Source organism: Euleptes europaea, chromosome 4 (assembly GCF_029931775.1).
Source record: "Euleptes europaea isolate rEulEur1 chromosome 4, rEulEur1.hap1, whole genome shotgun sequence".
Taxonomy (NCBI): domain Eukaryota; kingdom Metazoa; phylum Chordata; class Lepidosauria; order Squamata; family Sphaerodactylidae; genus Euleptes; species Euleptes europaea.
In genome coordinates this window covers 64,381,849-64,400,099 of record NC_079315.1, presented here as the reverse complement: position 1 = coordinate 64,400,099, position 18,251 = coordinate 64,381,849, and the positions used below count along the sequence as shown (strand labels likewise).

Below are 18,251 nucleotides of genomic sequence, written 5' to 3'. Positions count from 1 at the left end.
GCTGGCTTAAGTACCCACTGCTGGTGTGCGCACACATACTCCACCAGCTGAGTCGAGAATGATAAATGTGGAATTTGGAGTGGTATTTCCTTTTTAACTACTAAAGGTAAAGATAAAAATAGTCCCCTGTGCAAGCACAGGGTCATTACTGACCCATGGAGTGATGTCACATCACAATGTTTACTAGGCAGACTATGTTTACGGGGTGGTTTGCCATTGCCTTCCCCAGTCATCTACACTTTACCCCCAGCAAGCTGGGTACTCATTTTGCTGACCACTGAAGGATGGAGGGCTGAGTCAACCTTGAGCCAGCTACCTGAAACTGACTTCCATCGGGATCGAACTCAGATCGTGAGCAGAGCTTTAACTGCAGTGCTGCCGCTTACCAGTGTATGCCACAGGCTCCTCTACAGGGCTGAAAATGGCATATGAATAGATCCTCATTGACGCTCCATTGATGAGTAGCTTGTCCTGGTATGGGTGCCTCCATTTACATCATTGGTACCCTCCCAGTCAGGGACATGTAAAGACTTCTAAATGCCTGGCTTCTTTACAAATCACACAAACATGGCCCTTATCATGTTCAGGTGCCACATGATAAGAAACTGAACCTCATGAGAAGTATTTACACTTACACGGATTGGAGGGGGACCACACTGGAAGCAACCACACCAGGAAAAAAAGTATACCTGAAAGCATACAGGAAACAATTCCAGCTCCAAGCCGCTTTGGGTTTTGTGAGTGCTCTCAGACCCAGAATATATTGTTTGCCACTAATGCAGTGTTTGCCACCATGAGATGGGTGCAGAGTAGAACTCTCAGGCAAAATACCCTTTAAAATTATGACCTCCCATTCTCACATTACCCTTATCCAACAAGGGTGATGCAAAACTATGGATCATCCTCCAGCTCCAGTTCTCTATGTACATAAAGCTGAATGGCACATGGGCAAATCCACATCCAGCAGTTGGAGTTGAACATCATTGTGAGATCAAGGCTACACCCATATGCTAGTGTACAGACAATAGCATCAACCCCATGTCTGAAGAGTGGGAGGGCTGATTCTCATCACCCCTTTCATCTCTCTTATTACAGGTGATCATAAGTTATTGTTTCTCATGTGGGGAGAAAGAGCCTTGTGTGCAACTGCATAAGCACAATCCACTGGGGCACAAAGGTTTGGACTAGCAATCGCATCAAAGGGCATCACAGCAGTTTTATTGCCACTTGCTTCAACAGAATTATGTTTGGCACCAGAGACTTAGAATTGTGGGACAGAGATTAAAAAATCTCACTCGCAGTACAGGCCAGTTATGAAGATGGATGGGTTCATAACTGTAATGTTCAAGCTGCTAAGTAAAAAGAACACAAATTGCAATCAAGGCACCCAGAAGTATCAAAGAGTTGAGATGAATGGAGGGAGGGAAGAGCAAAGGAGAGAGAGTACATAAAGGGAATATTAATCTCCATTTACCAACATTCTGTCTTTGCTAAAGATCTTTACAGAAAAGCTAACATCTAAATTGGCTACTGAAATATTTAATTTTCAGCATTAATGAATAATTATCCTTTTAAAAAGACTCTCGAGTTTGCTGGGAAAACAGTCCTTCAAAGAGTTCCTCTTCGAAGAAAGAGAGATCTTTAAAAGCCTTCTCTCAAAGACGGGAGTTAACTGGAGGCTCAGACTGAACACCATTGTGCAGAGCATCTCGCAGTCCTTCATTCAAAGCGAGTGCACTTACTCTGAAGTGGAACCCTCTTAATTTGTTGTGTCTACATGTTCGTGGGGGTAAAAGCAGATTGCATCAAGGGCTGTCTCACAAAGCGGCTGCCAGGTCCCCTTCCTCATTTCAATTACCATCTCAGGGTAGCTGCACACTGGGATATTTAATGAGGCATAAGCTACTACTGAAGTCTTCCAGTATAAGATCAATTATATCGAAACAAGATCAGCAAAGAGGTTAGAGTTATAATTCTTCAGTCACGCTGTAAAAAGAATGGGTAGGTTCAAATTAAACAGAAACCACCGTTTCTTTGGTTCATTATTAAACCCGAAAAGGGCCCACAGAAGATCTTTGAAACTTGGGTTGGTTCCCCAATTCCTGGTTTCAGTGGGCCAGTCCTTCCCCCACCTACAGCTGCTCTCAGAAAAGCAAACATCTGCTAAGCACGAAGACAAGCAAAAGAAGCTGCTCGGGCTGCGTTAAACTTAAGAAAAGACCATAATTTCTCTGAAGGAAAATATTGCATTTTGATGCAGTCATTTTCAAATTATTATTTTGGGGCATTTGAGGCAAGAGGAGAAAATGTACCACTCCAGAGAGGCGCTTGTTTTTGAGATATTCTGGTTTTTCCAAGAATGAAGCTACAGGTTCATGGCGGGCAGGGGAGGAATTCTCTCCTACCTCGGCCATGCAGCTAGCTTATCAATCATTTTGCTAAGGAACAGGTGCCTGATGCAGATTTCAAGCATGGGTTGGGTTATGCAGGGGGAGGGCGCACAGGAGACTAAAATGATTTACGAGTGCATTGAACTAACCTTCAGCGAGGTCTACCCTCTTCAGGAACGGCATCTGCATGGGTCTGGTATCCTACTATGGATGAGGTGTCTTCCGGCATACAATGTAGAAGGTTCATACAAGGGTCATCAGAAAGATCCACAGGGAACACACCCAGGATTCTGGGAACCAGTTGAGAACGGGCCAGTTCTTCTACTTGTCCACTGATACTCTGTGCTGTGTGTGCTGGAGGCAGTTCAGATCACTGCCCCCTGTATTATACCTTGGTGTTTATAACTCTGCCCATGATCATCTGCCGGGTCCACATTAACCTTCATGGGGAAGGAACCTTCTCTGGCTGAAGAAGCGTGGCCATACATTTGCAGTCACAGTGGCAGCAGGAAGAATCCTTCTGCTGTCCCTGCCAAGGTTCTTCGTTGGCCAGGTCTGCAAGGTGGTGGTGATACCCCTATGCAGAGGTGGTTGAAGGATGTCTATGACAGATGAGCAACACAATTTCCTTTCCATTTCAATTTTCCCTTCCTTTCAGTTTTACCTCAATATGACATTGGTAAATCAGACTTTTCTAGAAGGGCTCGCTTAGCCATAGGTCCATGAGTGCCTCAATGTCTGTCCACCACTTAGCCCCACCATTTCCATGTGGGAAAGGATGGCTGAGGCAGCTAATAGAGGCTTCCATGACAATTTTGTGATGACTCGTGTCCCTGGCAGTACAGGTACAGCAGTCATGGTTAAGAGGTAGAAGCAGAAGTGTAACCAGAACAGCCCAGTGTCACTGAGGGGGAATTTGGATGCTGCTTTCCACAGTGTAGCAAGTCAAGAGCCTATACTCTGCAGCAGGAGAGTAGCTAGCTTATGTAGTGTGGAATGGCCAGGAATCCATGCCAAGTTTCTTATTGTTCATGGTGAACTCCTTGAATATTTTTAAAAGATTGATCCCCTGAGGACATCATAGCCTCTCTTGACATCTCTCTGGACAGCCAGTGTAATTTTACCTCATTATGATATTAGTAAGTCAGGCTTTTCTAGAAGGGCTCTCAGAGCCATATATCAATGAGTACCTCAATGTCTGTCCACCCCTTAGCCCCAGCATTTCAGGGCTGGAAGCCGTAGCTGTCATCAACTGACTGGGCGAGAAACTGTCATATACCCAGCTGTGGCTGGGTGGCAGGGCAGGTAATGCTCCACCAAGTTAGTGTTGGGGCACATTTGTGTGTATAAAGTGCTGTCAAGTCACAGCTGACTGCTAGCAACCCTTGGTGGGGTTTTCAAGGCAAGTGATTAAGCAGAGGTGGTTTGCCATTGCCTTCCTCTGCAGAACCTTCCTTGGAGGCCTCCCTTCCAAATACTGACCCAGCTAAGCGTCTGAGATCGGGCTATACCATGCCGCCTGCCCTCTCTGGGGTACATTTAGGAAGGGTTTTAAAAAGGTTTTCAGGTGGCAGCCCAGTAGGCAAGGCATATAGTGTCTTGGTTATTCACAGGTACATGCTTTGGGGTAACTTTCTGGAAAAAAATGTTGTTCAGGTTGCAGTGGAGGTTATTTTCTGGATGACTGTAGGGTTGCCAAATCGAGGTTGGTAAATTCCTGGACATTTGGGGATGGAGCATGGGGAGGAAAGGGTTTGGGGAGGGGAAGAACCTCCGCCGGGTTTAATGCCACAGAGTCCACCCTCCAAAGCAGCCATTTTCTCCAGGGGAACTGGTCTCTGTAGTCTGGAGACCAGCTGTAATTCTGGGAGATCTCCAGGCGGTTGACAAACCTAGATGACTGACAGTGAAGCAACCCAATTGCTCTCCAAGGAGAAGGCAACAAGAGTCTTAAGGGGACTGCAGCTGGAGTAGAACTGCATTTCCCCTCCACTACCACCATTACCCAGTCCATTGTCTCAGCACAGTACAAGTAAATACTTGGGCTTTATTGCTAGAACTCCGGCACTGATACAAGACTCCATTGGTATAATTTCTTTCCCAATAGATATGCATGGAAGAAGCATGCCTGGTTGCTAGGTCTTTACCCAGAGGTGGGGGTGAAGGGAGGAGTCTACTGCTAGGCATGGACAACAGCCTGCTAGTGAAAAGCAATGAGCAGAGAACCCACTGCGAAAATGCACTCACTGAGTTTTGTACAGTTCCATCTTATCTTCACAATCCATTTCAGTAAACAGAAAATATTTCTGATTGCAGCCAAAGTCGACCATGCAGAGTACTGATTGGCTGACCTCTCTGATGTCACATGGTCATTTTTCTCCCACCTTCCCAAAGCAGTCTTTTGACTTTTTTAACAAGTTATGTTTTTTTTAAAAGCCACAATTTGATGAAAAAAAAATCTTTAAAGTGAAATAATGTTCATGATGAGCTTAAAACAAGTAAAATGTAGGCAAGTTGTGTGAAGCAAGGGAGAAGAGACTACTGAATTAAATTAATTAGCCAGTAAATCTACGAAATGAGTTTTCAAGCTGCGATCCCCCCCAAAGAAGAAAGTCTTGATTTTAAGGCACATAAATTGGTTCTCTTTTTATTCAGAAGGACCTTAGACTCAAATCCTACTTGCATAACCTCAGAAATCCACTGACAGTGTCCCTAGTGATAATTTAAAAGAATGGGAACATCTCTAGACATGGCGAAGAATTATGTGAGCACGCACAGTTTCTTTCAAGATACGCAGCGTGAACCCAACAGAGGGACTTCACTATTCTACACAAGCCGACCAGCAAGGATACTTTTATCACTTTTAATAAAAATCAGGAAATTGAAATGGAGGCTGGAATCCAGAGGCATACTGAGAATTTTCAGTCTTACTTCAGGATTAACTGGTGTTCTGTTGGTTCTGTTTCACTAATAGAGTTGATCTGATATATTGCTCGTAAATGCTATGAACAAATGTACATGACTGAACAGTCTAGGTGCATACAAATAGCTAACTTAAAAAAAAAAATATCATGGGAGAACAATAACTAAACCCAGTTGTCAGAAAAGTGATATTGCTATTTCGGGATCCCAAGCAAATGTTTTCTATCAGGTGCAATCATTGTCACCTAACAAACAGGTGCTCTTTTTCCACTTTGAAATGCATTGCCCTATGAGGTTTTGTCAGTGAAGAGCATATTAATTTAGGCAAATATTTTATTTGCTAATGAAAAACAGTTTTAACCCCCCCACCATGCACACACACATTACACCACCAAACCATTTAGTAGCCAGGGACGAACACCTATAATAGGAGGCACCTTTCTATGCCATCTCATGAGCTTCATCATCACATAATCGAGTTAACCACATAAAGTTGTATCTTCATTAACTTCTTACAATTCTAGTATCTTACTTGTTTGAAAAGCAGCACAAAAGTATTTATGTACTGCTTGCAACCCATTCATTTCCTTCACCCCTTGCCACCATCTTGCAGCTCTATGTTCAACAACTGTTTCTCCAATTCTTCTATATACATACGATGCTTCATCAGAAATTGCCCATTCAAATGGAAGACTGGTATGTCATTTTTGTATCTTTCATACCAGGCTCTGTGATCCGGAAGGGTGATGTCCACCTCCTGAAAAATAAACTGTTAGAAACAACTACATTACCAATCTACTAAAACAAAAACCTTATAAGCGTGCACATTTTAAAAGGAAGTTGCACTGTAATATTTATTTACGTCTTTATTTATGTTAATTATAGTCTGCCTTACTCACCGGGACTCAAGGCAGATTACGCAGAGTGAGTCAATACAATCAACAAGATGGGACGTTCAATAAACAATGAAAATAGGATTTGTAGAACCAAATTTGTAGAAGTAAAAAAAAAATGAAGCAAAGCATAAGTGTTAACATGACACATTAAATGATGCAAAATTACACAATGTGTTCCAACCCCCAGCAAACTATACACAGTAGTGCAGACCACAGTACCTAAAAATGTAGCCAAGTCACTTTGTGAAGCCTTTTGTACAGTGCTACCCTATTGCCTATGTAGAAAAGTCTTCTAGAATTCAGTTTTGCATAGTTTCTGGAAAGCCAGGAGGGTGGAAGCCTTCCTGACCTCGTTAGGCAGGCAGTTCCACAAGGTGGGGGGCCACAATAGAGACGGCATGTGTATGGGGGGTTGTTGTTGATTTTGTCCATTTGCAGGTTGGCACTTGCAGAAGGCCTTGCTCGGATGAGCAAAGCTGTATAATAAATTTAGCTGCAAGAAAATACATTTAGGATCATGGTGTCAGGTGTTTTCTAACTTGATTCAAAGTTCAATCATGTTTGATATTTCTAGAAAAATAAGAGCAAACTTTTTAAATGTAGGGAACATTCTGAGAATGGAGATTTTTGGGTTTCAATGAGAATCTATACTACAAAGGTAATTAATAATATAATTCTCAAACTGTTCAGTTCCAAAGTATACAATATTAAGTGTTTATTAAATCTACTGCTAGTGTATCAATGAATTATGCAGATTTTTTTAGTCTTGTTGCAAGACCCCTGTACAAGTAGAACAACAGTCTTGTTCTACTTTAAAAAAATGTCTAGTGACTTACAATTTTGGGTGGGAATTAAGTGGAACCAGTTAGATCCTCAAACCTGTTTTTCAGATTTCTGGAATTTGCTGGATAGCAGTGCCTGAAGCTCTCCTTGCAAGATCTGTCAGATACAGTTCATATTTGGCTCTTCTTGCTGCTTTTACCTCTGGAAGATTGTACAAAGACTGCCTGGCCAACCTACAGGCCGTCAGGTGCTAATGCATGCAGAGGCTGTGTTCAGAAGTTGCCGTTGCCTGCTAGGCTTTTTGGCATATCTTATCAAGGCTTGTAGATGCTGGAGGGAGGCAGTACATCCACCACAAGACTTTTTAAAACAGATTCTGCCTAGCTGAGTCCACCTGACAATCACTTCAATCAAGAAGCAAAATCCATTTCCCCCCCAAATTACAATGCCTTTCCTTCTGCTAACTCATTTCTTCTGAGTAAAGAAGCCAACTAATATTAACTGTAGCATGGAAACACACTCTCGTAACTCAATCCTATTGAACAGGAAGTAGTCAGATTGATTATTTCCATAAAAGTGTAATAATCAATCTCCACTGTTTTCATGCAATACCTGCCAACAGGCCCAGCTTCTGTTTCCGTTATGAGTGATGAACAATTCCGATGAGGGTGTTGCTGCATCTTGTTTTTCATCCAGGCAACTGAATTTTAATATGCCCCAAATCCAAGTAGAACAGATGAAAGAATTTCCAACATTTTGACGACATAGTTCCATACATTTTTGCTAATTTTTTTGGAGTCAAATACCATCTGTATATCATCTTATGTTTTCCCTTAATGATTGTGAAAGCAAAAGCTTTATATCCTTAGGCCACAACTTTTCCCATCTATTCAATGGTATATTATGCCCTAATGTCTGTGCCCATGTTATCAACGTAGGTTTAATTTGATCTTGTTCTGTATAAATCATCAATAGTATTTTATACATCTTGGAAATTAAATGGTCATCTGTAGAAGATTCTTGTATGTATTTTGCGTGACCAGCAGGGCAGGCCCTTGGCACAAAGGCATTGCATACAAACGTTTTCCACACCCTCGCCATTTTAATATTGGTTCCACTGAACCCTGATTCTTGAAATATTGGTTCACAACAAATTCTAGGTCTATGGAAATGCTCCTGGCCAAAGTCTACTCACTGTATAGTGACCTAATGACCTCAGTGTAGCAGTCTAAAGGGATTAGCTTCTTTTAATCTCATCATTCTATGTATGTTTGCTCAAAGGATGCTGGCTACAAGAGGAATGTGCATTGTCTTCGCTATGCCTTGATCTTGTTGATCATAATCATGGTATGCCTTGCCTAAGTTCCATTGTCTAAAGTATTGATCAACCTTGCTATTCATTATGTGTCTTTCTTAATAAAAACCTGAGAGCTCCACTCAGATGGCAGAGCTGGTCCTCTCACCAATCCAGATACAGTTGTGTGCGTTTTTTATCAAGGCACTTGCTATGTGCTTTCCCTTCAGTCATCTGTATCTAATAATGTCCGTTGCAATAGTGATTTATCTTTTGTAAAACCTATTTTCATGTCTTGAGCAAATACCGATTTTATTTGATAATATTGAAGCCAAGTCAAATGATCCTTCAGTTCTTCATATTCTTTTAGGGCTACTCGATTACTGTCCCATAACAAAATATCCTGATAAGTTATAAAGGAGGAAGGTCGTAGTGGTCGCAATGTTAACATTTCTTGTGTCGAAATCCATAAAGGTGTTCTAGTCTCCAAAAGGTGCTTGTATCTTAACCATATTTTTATAATAGAAGATTTAACAATATTATGTTAGAAAGTTGAGTGATTCTTAAGTTTATCATACCACAAATAACCATGCCACCCAAATCTGTTGTCAAAACCATCTAAATCCAATAGTCTCGTATTTGTTATTTGTATCCAATCCTTTAGCCATACCATAGCCTCCGCATACAGTTGAAAATGTGGTAAGGCAAATCCTCTTCTTTCTTTAGAGTCCACTAGGTATTTATAGGCAATTCTAGGTTTTTTACCTTGCCAAATAAAGTTCAATAGGTCTTTCCTCCAGACATCACTGTACTTTTTCTGTGTGATTATAGGCAAATTCTGAAACAAAAACAACAGCCTTGGTAAAATGTTCATTTGAGTTACTGAGATGCGACCCAGAAAGGAAATATTTTTATTGGACCACGTTATCATTTCCTTCTTCACCTGTTCCCATAGTTTAACGTAGTTGTTAAATATTAAATCTTTACTTTTGTTTGTAATCCATACACCTAAGTATTTTACTTTGTTAGTTTTCTCCCATCCTGAAGTGTTTGTGAATGCAGTTTGTTCTTCTTTTGTTAAATTTTTAAATAATACTTGAGTTTTTTCTTGATTGATCGTAAAACCCGAGACTTCTCCATATTGTTTCAATATCTCCAGCAGTTTAGAAATAGATTATCCAATATAATTAGCATATCATCTGTAAATGCTCTAAGTTTAAATTCATGCTTCTTTAAGACCTTGAATTTCTTCCGACTTCCGGTGGTGCTGCTGGGGAGAGCACTCCATTTCCCCAGGCTGTCCTGGGAGAAATCCAAGTTTGCGTTATTTCTGGGGTACATAGATACCCCAATCCGACCCTTGCAAGTGGGTTGGAAAGCAGGAACTCCCTGCAGCCCGCAAACGCGGTTTGACCTCCTAGGTACTCTGAGGGGGCTTTTTAAGCCCCTCGGAGTCCTGGACGCCGGTCCTGCGAGGGCACTAGGGAAGGACATCGCCAAAACGCAACTTAGGCATCAAGCTCCACCCTCCACCACCTTAATACCAACATAAGGACTACATAAAGAAAAGAACCTCACCTCTTGACACCCAAGTGAGTACAAAAGAACTCTTCGTCTACTTACTGGAAACTTGAACAGACGGGGGGCTGATAAGAATATTTCTGGGACCCCCATTCCTCCTTAATCCGAACTGAAAAAGTTTGATCTGAGTTAGCCATCGGGATTAGCGACAGGAGCCTTATCAATCCGATCAGCCTAAACCATAATAAAGAGTCGGAAGGATACCTTTTGATTGACAAAAACTATCACCAATGGGTCCAAGGGAAGGGGAGGGTGATTTTTCTTCCTGATTTTCCGGCGAAGAATATCCTGCCACGTTTGCAGTAAGGGAGTGCCTGGAACGGAAGACCCTCTATAACAACCTATCTATCATCGGAACTAAAATAACAGGAAGTAGTTGTAGGACCGATTACGCGTCGCACTCGAGTTACTTGGAAACCATTCCTGAAGGAACAACCATCGAGAAGAGGCGGTAGAAGGTCCACGGCACTAGCAACATCCTGTATACTTCCTGATCAGCCCGACCTAGAGCGACCGAAAAAAACTCACTGGTATTTCAAAACTTTAAAACGCAATTCTAGAGCCAATTTCGACTCTTTTCAACCCAAAAAAATTATAAGGCTGATGTTTGAATTATTATCTTTTAATTAGAACTTTAAAGGCCCTGTCTGTGGACATGTATTTTACCAGCTTCTTTTGGCTTAATACATAGCCCTGCTCCTATGAAATCAAAGGGAATTTTACAGAATTCAAACATGGAAAAAAAAATACAGGACATGCTTGCTAAACATTCTGAGGCGACAATTAAACAATTAAAACAGATTTCAACACAGATGGCTCAACTGATTTCAATGATGACGACTCTTGACCAATCATCACAGGTAGGCAATCAGAAGTTGGATCTGGTTATAGAAGACATAAAAGTCTTGAAAATTCAAACGATGACCACAAATACAGACATACAAGCAATGGACTCTTCTGCCCAAAAAGTCATGGAAGAATACAAGGATATAAAGAAGAAGACAGAAGTTCAAGAAAGCAACCAGCCGGCGATAAAGAGATCAGACATACAAGAAATAGACTTTTCATTTAAAAAAGTCATGGAACGACGTGTGGATATAAGGAAGAAGAGAGCAGGTCAAGGAATACAGATTGAAGCCATGATGGAGATGAAGCCCAGAAAGAGTTATTTTTGGATACGTATCCTGTCTGAGGAAATGAGAGAGAACAAAGAAATCCTGTTCCCATACCTGACTGGCCTATTTCAGTTACAGAAGGAACTATTAGACCATGGTTAAAGGATTGATTTAAATATGATTGCTGGATCCAAAGGCTTTGATAGTGTGGACGGGTGGCATGGCTATTAATGATGTAGTGGAATTAAGATTAAGACATCATTTTGGGAATAAAGGGCTAGAAATTCTTGAGAAAAAAGACTGGATTGTTAAAATGTTTGAAGTGGCAGAAATGGCAAAACTCACAGCTATTCTAAATGAAGAAAATGACGTTCGGTTTCTGGGGGAATGGGGGGCGTGGATGCATTATTGTGAATATGAGTTAAAATTGGGAAGAATGGAAGAATATTTTCTAATCTGATCCAGAGGATTATTTTTGGTTTTTTTTTTATAATGAATAAGCATAATTATATTTACTAACAGATTATGGTTTTTTTTATACAGGATATTGATAGTTTATTAAGATTAGATTAACTATGACGAGATGAACTTTTTATTAAGAGGAAGATAGAGGTGAAGGGGAAGTCAAAATTTTCCATTTCTTTTTTTTCTTTTTTTTTCTTTATTATATGTTATGGAACTATAACAACTTTAGGTTAGAATTGAAATTTTATATTGTCATAGATGTTGTTTAATGCAATGGAAAATTTTTAGTATAAAATCCAATAAAATCTATATATATATATAAAAAAAAAAAGACCTTGAATTTCTTCCGATTCTCTTATTTTACAACACAATGTTTCCAATGTTAAAATAAAAAGCGGGGGAGAAAGTGGGCATCCTTGTCTAGTTCCTTTTTGAATTTCGCAGTTTTCAGACATAGATTCATTAACCAATATTTTAGCTTTTTGTTTATTCTAAATAGCTTCAATACCAGTTCTAAATCTTATACCAAAGTTCATTTTTTCTAATACCTTTTTCATGAAATCCCAAGAAACCATATCAAAAGCCTTTTCCACGTCCAGGAAGATAAAGGAAGCTTTACTTTGATTATTCATTTCATAATATTCCATTGCATCTAGTAAGATTCTCAAGTTGTCTTTTATTTGCCTTCTGGGAACAAAGCCTGCTTGGTCTTCATGAATCAATATTTTTATAATTTGTTTTAAACGATTAGATAGTATTGAAGCATAAATTTTGTAATCCACATTTAACAAGGAGATCGCTCTGTAATTGGTTACCTTTTCTTGGTCTTTCTCTGCTTTATGTATCAAAGAAATGAAAGCATGAGACCAAGTTTCCGGAGAAAGTCCCGTATCCAATATTGTGTTACAAACCTTCAGGAAAGGATTCTTGAAATCTTCTTTGAATGTCTTAAAAAACAATATTGTAATTCCATCTGGGCCAGGGGGTTTATCAATTTTTTATTTAGTTATTGCATCTTCCAGTTCTGTTGTAGTTATAGGTGCATCCAACACATTTTGTTGTTCAGAGGTCAACCCATTGATGTTTACTGACTTCAAATACTGAGTCATCTTTTTTTCTGAAATCATATCTTTTTGATAGTTTAGTGTAAAAAGAAACAAATTCTTTCTGAATATCTATTGTAGTGTAAACCGGTCCCTTAGTCAACTGTATTTTGCTGATTATCTTCTTCTGTGTGGAGTCTCTAAGTTGGCCAGCTAAAAATTTACCTGGTCGGTTAGCATGTTCAAAGTATCTCTGTTTGGCATATTTAATATTTTTATTCATTTCTTCCATGACTACCAGGTTTAGTTGATGTTTAGCCATCTTAATGTTTAACTGAATATTTTTCTTTTGATCTTCGTCAAACTCCAAAATAAGTTGTTGTTCTAAGTTTTGTAATTCCCAAAGTATGTCATTTGTTTGTTGTAATTGTTTTTTCCATGCAGTATGTTTCTGAATCATAAATCCTCTCAGCACAGCCTTGAAAGCATCCCATATCATATTTAAACTAGTTTCTCCATTGATATTAATCTCAAAATAGTCTTTAATGAGTTTATGTAATTCTACTTTTATATCTTCAGCTCTTAAAAGTCTATCATTTAGTCTCAGTCTAAATGCTTGTCTGTTATTACATTCGAAAGAGACCGGATTGTGATCAGAAAATGTTCTAGGAACTACATGTATTTTACGTAGCTGTGTAAATATTGATTTACTTGCCCTGACCTCTATTTTTTCTAAACAATTATGTTGCGGGGGAAAATCAAGATTAACTTGAAAGATAGAATTTGTTCTTAAATTAATGGCCCAGATGCATGGCATTTCAGTCAAATCACAAAGCTTGAAAATACTCCGTAATGATCTGTTTTATAAATATAAAATTGAAAACCGAGTGAAATAATTGTTTGAAGAAACCGGTTTGCAAATAAAGCCAGAGTAAATTTCCTTCCCCAAAAGGAACTTCTGATTTTCTATATATGTGTATTCTTGTATTCATATAAGTATAGGACTGTATTAATTACCTTATGTTTATATGGCTCAAGCATTGCTTTGGCTTCATCACATAAGGGACATGGTTTCTAAGAGGAGAAAAAAGAACAGATAGTGATGCTAAGGGATAAATGAACACAAGATCTTCATTGATGCCTGTAACCTATTACACAGATGAGGTTGGATCTTGTAACACAGAATAAAAGAAAAGGGGGGCTGGGACAAGAAAGACAGGAACATGCGTTCTCTAGCTCTTCTTCCACATGTCAGCCAGTGTGGTGTAGTGGTTAAGAGCAGTGGTTTGGAGCGGTGGAATCTGATCTGGAGAACCGGGTTTGATTCCCCACTCCTCCACGAGTGGCAGAGGCTAATCTGGTGAACTGGATTTGTTTCCCCACTTCTACCCATGAAGCCAGCTGGGTGACCTTGGGCTAGTCACAGCTCTTAGAGCTCTCTCAGCCCCACTTGCCTCACAGGGTGTCTGCTGTGGGGAGGGAAGGGAAGGTGATTGTAACCTGGTTTGACTCTCCCTTAAGTGGTAGAGAAAGTTGGCATATAAAAACCAACTCCTCCTTCTTCCTACAAGCCAGTCTATAGTGCCTGCTTGGCTTGCAGAAGGTCCCAGGTTCAATCCCCGGCATCTCCAGTTAAAGGGACTAGGCAGGTAGGTGATGTGAAAGACCTCTGCCTGAGACCCTGGAGAGCTGCTGCCAGTCTGAGTAGACAATACTGACTTTGATGGACTGAAGGTATGATTCAGTATAAGGCAGCTTCATCTGTATAATGTGTCACGACTACAAATCACACCGCCCATGGGCTTGCATGCAATGCGAGCGAGCAAAAGCACATCACATTATCAGTGAGCCATGAGCACAAAACTGTCTGCCATGTCAAGGCAGAAACAAATACATACTTGGGTGGATCCCACCCCTATCCAACCACTCTACCAAGTAAAGTATGAAGCCTCTGGAGCCCTTCCTCTGACTTAAGTGTCACTTCATTCAGCAGAAGTTGAAGGAAGGCTTCTAAGGATGGGTCCCCTCCATTAAACCTTTGAATGTGCACCAGCTTCTGCCCTGTAACTTAGAGGCACCTGCCAAAAGGAAGTGTGGAAGTAAGAATGAGGGACATATGGCGGCCCTGCAACCCTCTTCCACTGGTACTTCAAGCAAGAAGAAATAAGATGTCTTCTTGCCTTCCACATGGTGAGCCCTCTAGTATCTGAAGCCATAATGTGCAATATGTAAGCACTCATAAACATCTGCTGGGGAGTCACAATTTCTTGCAGCTGCCTCGCACATATTTATTATGTGTTTACAGATGCACCTCTTCCCTTCAGAATTATAGTACTCATCCCTCAGACTCACGTGGAAGCACTGAACTTGTGTCTTCCTTGCCAATTAGGAAGCTCCTTTCAATAGTTCCAAAACAGATGGGAGTTGAAGAGACTGGAAATTCCATGCATTGATTCTGACTCCTACAGGAAAATCTTGTAGGCACTTCAAGTTGCTGTGATCACTGATGGTCCCTTTATGCAAAGTTACTCCAGTCTAAGGCCATTGAAACCAGAACCACCTTCCCCTCTTCCTCAGCCAAGTGGAGAAACATTAGTTTCAGATCTCAGAAATAGCTTTCAAAGAGGCCATCTCTTTATTCAGCTAGTGTCAGGGATAATAAAACTTTAGAATGGGTTACATTTAGAGTTCATATTTCAGAAAAGCAAGATAACAAAGCATTTCTCTCCTTCCCCTTACCATGAAAAATACTAAAGTCACTGCACAATACTCCATTCTCAGAAAAGGGATGTAGCTCCAGTGGGAACCCTCTCTAAAAATAATACTCTTACTGGTAAGATTCTCGGCAGCCTAGCTTTAAGCTGCTCTGATGGGACACTCAAGAACTTTTAGGCAATCTTAATTCCCTTCCAAAAGAGCCCTCAATTGCTCCAACTGTAAAAGGGAAACTGAATGTTCTATCGAAGAAACATTCAGACCTGCTGGGCACCAAGAATATGAAGTGGCAGCTTCATCCCTTCAGTACATTCTGCTCCTCCTTACTTAAAAACATATCTGAGGCCTGACTGAGAGGCCCCAAGCTGAGAACACAAAATTAGGCTATTATAAGAAGCCTACATTTTAGAGAGATAATTTTGCTCTGCAATTGCCAGTGATCCTACATGTCCTCTGCACACACAAAAAAGCACATTAACAGAGGCACACATTTAACAAAGGGACCAGTTTAGAATACTATTTCCAGTTTGTTAGTGACAATTTGCCCTTAAAATTTCAAACTGCTAAGACTCGGCATGTGCTAAAGCATCACAAAAGGCTTTTTCCTCTACCCAATTATTAACCTCTAAAAGTAATCCTGTTATTCACCACCTCATTGCCTTCTGGATTATAAACTGCACAGCCAGCTGGCAGAGACAGACCTGTAACTTTAACATTTCCGCGTAGAAAGAACGCTTTTGAACAATGCACCCAATAAAGCTTTGACTTGGCTTAATTGGATCACATTAACTAAATAAAATACCCTGGAATCAGATTTACCACTCATTCTACAAAGCCAACAGTCCTTTATATCCCATTTTTTAAACCTCTTTTCCATAAATTCTCATTGCATTCTGGCAAAACCAAACCTTTGTCTGGCAGATGAACTGCTTTGACAAACAGGCTCCTTTGCGACTAATCCATGGGGTCATCTGCTGAAGCCACTGGGCAGCAGATACATAATGAGATAGAGAACCAATTGTTTAACACACTCTTTATAGCTAATACCAAACAGCCCCTTTTTTTAAAAAAAGAATCCAATAAATATGTAAAGAATAGGTTATCAGTTCCTTCTAGCAACTCAAATTTTGTAGCTGTTATTAGTGACAGCCCCATTTTCATACATCTCTATTATGGGTTAAGTAACAGAATATATGATTAGCCCTTTCTTGTGCATTTCCTGAAAACAAGTGTTTAGCTGTTGTCTGTAGATCAACTATTGGCTTAGCCATCTTTGTTGTAGGGACAGCAGATACAAGCCAGGACACTTCTGTGCTTAACAGAAAACTACATTGCCTGGGAGACCCAAGACTCAATTCACAATCAACAAGCCATTTATCTTATTCCCACTGGTTTATTAGGTCTAACTCCTCCTGTATCGCTTACGTAAAAACCGGCAATTGGCTACTCCTGCAAGCACTAATTTTTAACCTGTTGCTGGTCATGGATCCTAGTTTCTTGCGTAAAAGGCAGACTTCTAAACATTTTAAATAAAATTGTGAATCTTGATTATTCAGAGCCCTGCAAAACAGTTGAAAGGTTGTCATACAACATACTGCTAAACTATGCAATAAGTAAAAATAAATAACACAATGTTTTTGCTTCATACTATTGATTCACTTGAAATGTGATTTTGGAGGAGAGTTTTACAGATACCATGGAACGCCAAAAAGACAAATAAGTGGGTTCTAGATCAAATCAAGCCTGAACTCTCCCTAGAAGCTAAAATGACCAAACGGATGCTATTGTGAAAAGACAAATCTCAGTGGAAAAGACAATAATGCTAGGAAAAGTGGAAGTCAGCAGGAAAAGAGGAAGACCCAACATGAGATGGATTGACCTCAATAAAGGAAACCACAGCCCTCAGCTTGCAAGATCTGAGCAAGGCTGTCAAGGCCGTTTTGGAGATAGTTAATTCATAGGCTCATAGAGAGCCAGCGTGGTATAGTGGTTAAGAGCGGTGGTTTGGAGTGGTGGACTCTGATCTGGAGAACCAGGTTTGATTCCCCACTCCTCCACATGAGTGGCAGAGGCTAATCTAGTGAACTGGATTTGTTTACCCACTCCTACACATGAAGCCAGATGGGTGCCCCTCCACATACCTTTTGCTGATCTACATTAGGACCTGAAGGTTGGCAATACTGTTGTGGTTTGCTTAGTAATGGCCAATGATGGCTTTTTTAAAAATGGTGAAGGCACTTTCTGTTATTTGGGGGGAGTTAACCCCCCAATTTACTTCGGAGGGATTTTTCAGGTTTATAGAAAAATCTGTCTTGTCTGTTCGTGGCTTCATTCTCCAGATTTAAGCATCCACAAATCTGGCTATGTTGAGAATTATATTGATGATGATGATGATTATGATGTTTTGTTTGATAACTATAAGTTCAGAACTTCCATTTTAGGTCACTCAATCAAGTTTACTCGAGTAGTATTCACCTTTGTGAATAATGTTAACACTGGTAAATTGCTAGTAGCTTCACACAGTAGTCTTCGGAGTGGACTTGAAGAATGTTTTGTTAGCTGCAGTGTCCAGCTCTGGAACCGGAACATCTTTATCCTGTTGAAATAATAAAGCTGCAATTACACACATGGTACATTTTGATTGCAAGCTATATATCAGAGGACAGTCACCAGACAGCAATGATGTTTCAGTGAAAGACTTGGAATAAAAATGCAGTTATAATTTTCACAGCACAGAGGAAAAAAAAGGTTTAGTATAAAACAAACACAGTAATTTAACGCAGCCCTACAAGTGCTGTTTAAAATTTAGATTGTTTTCTTGCTGTAATGCCATTTTTAAATTCACTAACACACATGCTGATACAAATACACTACATGTTTCAAGTAAGGTTGCCAGGCCCTGCCAGGAGTGGGATCCCCTACTCCTGGGCCGTGCCGCTCCCATCTGCTAGCTGGCAGAGGGACTTACTGGCAGCGGGGGAAGCCTATCCCTGCATTTCAGCCATGCTGCAAGCAAAAAGAGCACTAGGCCGGCATCATCAACCACA

The 18,251-nt window shown here is 40.3% G+C and overlaps 1 protein-coding gene across 1 annotated transcript; it reads right to left on the bottom strand.

The window, feature by feature from the left end:
- Nucleotides 1–5,880: 5,880 nt before the first annotated feature.
- C4H5orf63 (chromosome 4 C5orf63 homolog) lies at nucleotides 5,881–17,811 on the bottom strand. Its single transcript, XM_056848324.1, has 3 exons — nucleotides 17,680–17,811; nucleotides 13,507–13,563; nucleotides 5,881–6,081 (listed from the first exon to the last, which is right to left on the bottom strand). Exons 1-3 carry the CDS (start codon nucleotides 17,791–17,793, stop codon nucleotides 5,902–5,904), a joined length of 351 nt encoding a protein of 116 aa, XP_056704302.1. The 5' UTR covers nucleotides 17,794–17,811; the 3' UTR covers nucleotides 5,881–5,901.
- Nucleotides 17,812–18,251: the final 440 nt, after the last annotated feature.

Excerpts from the sequence above, each read along its gene's own strand:
- C4H5orf63 (XM_056848324.1), bottom strand. The coding sequence starts at position 17,793 with ATGTTCCGGTTCCAGAGCTGGACACTGCAGCTAACAAAACATTCTTCA. Across the intron at positions 13,564-17,679 it reads TGTTAACATTATTCACAAAG|AAACCATGTCCCTTATGTGA; the intron begins GTGAATACTACT and ends TTCTCCTCTTAG. Across the intron at positions 6,082-13,506 it reads TTGAGCCATATAAACATAAG|TTTATTTTTCAGGAGGTGGA; the intron begins GTAATTAATACA and ends TGTTTCTAACAG.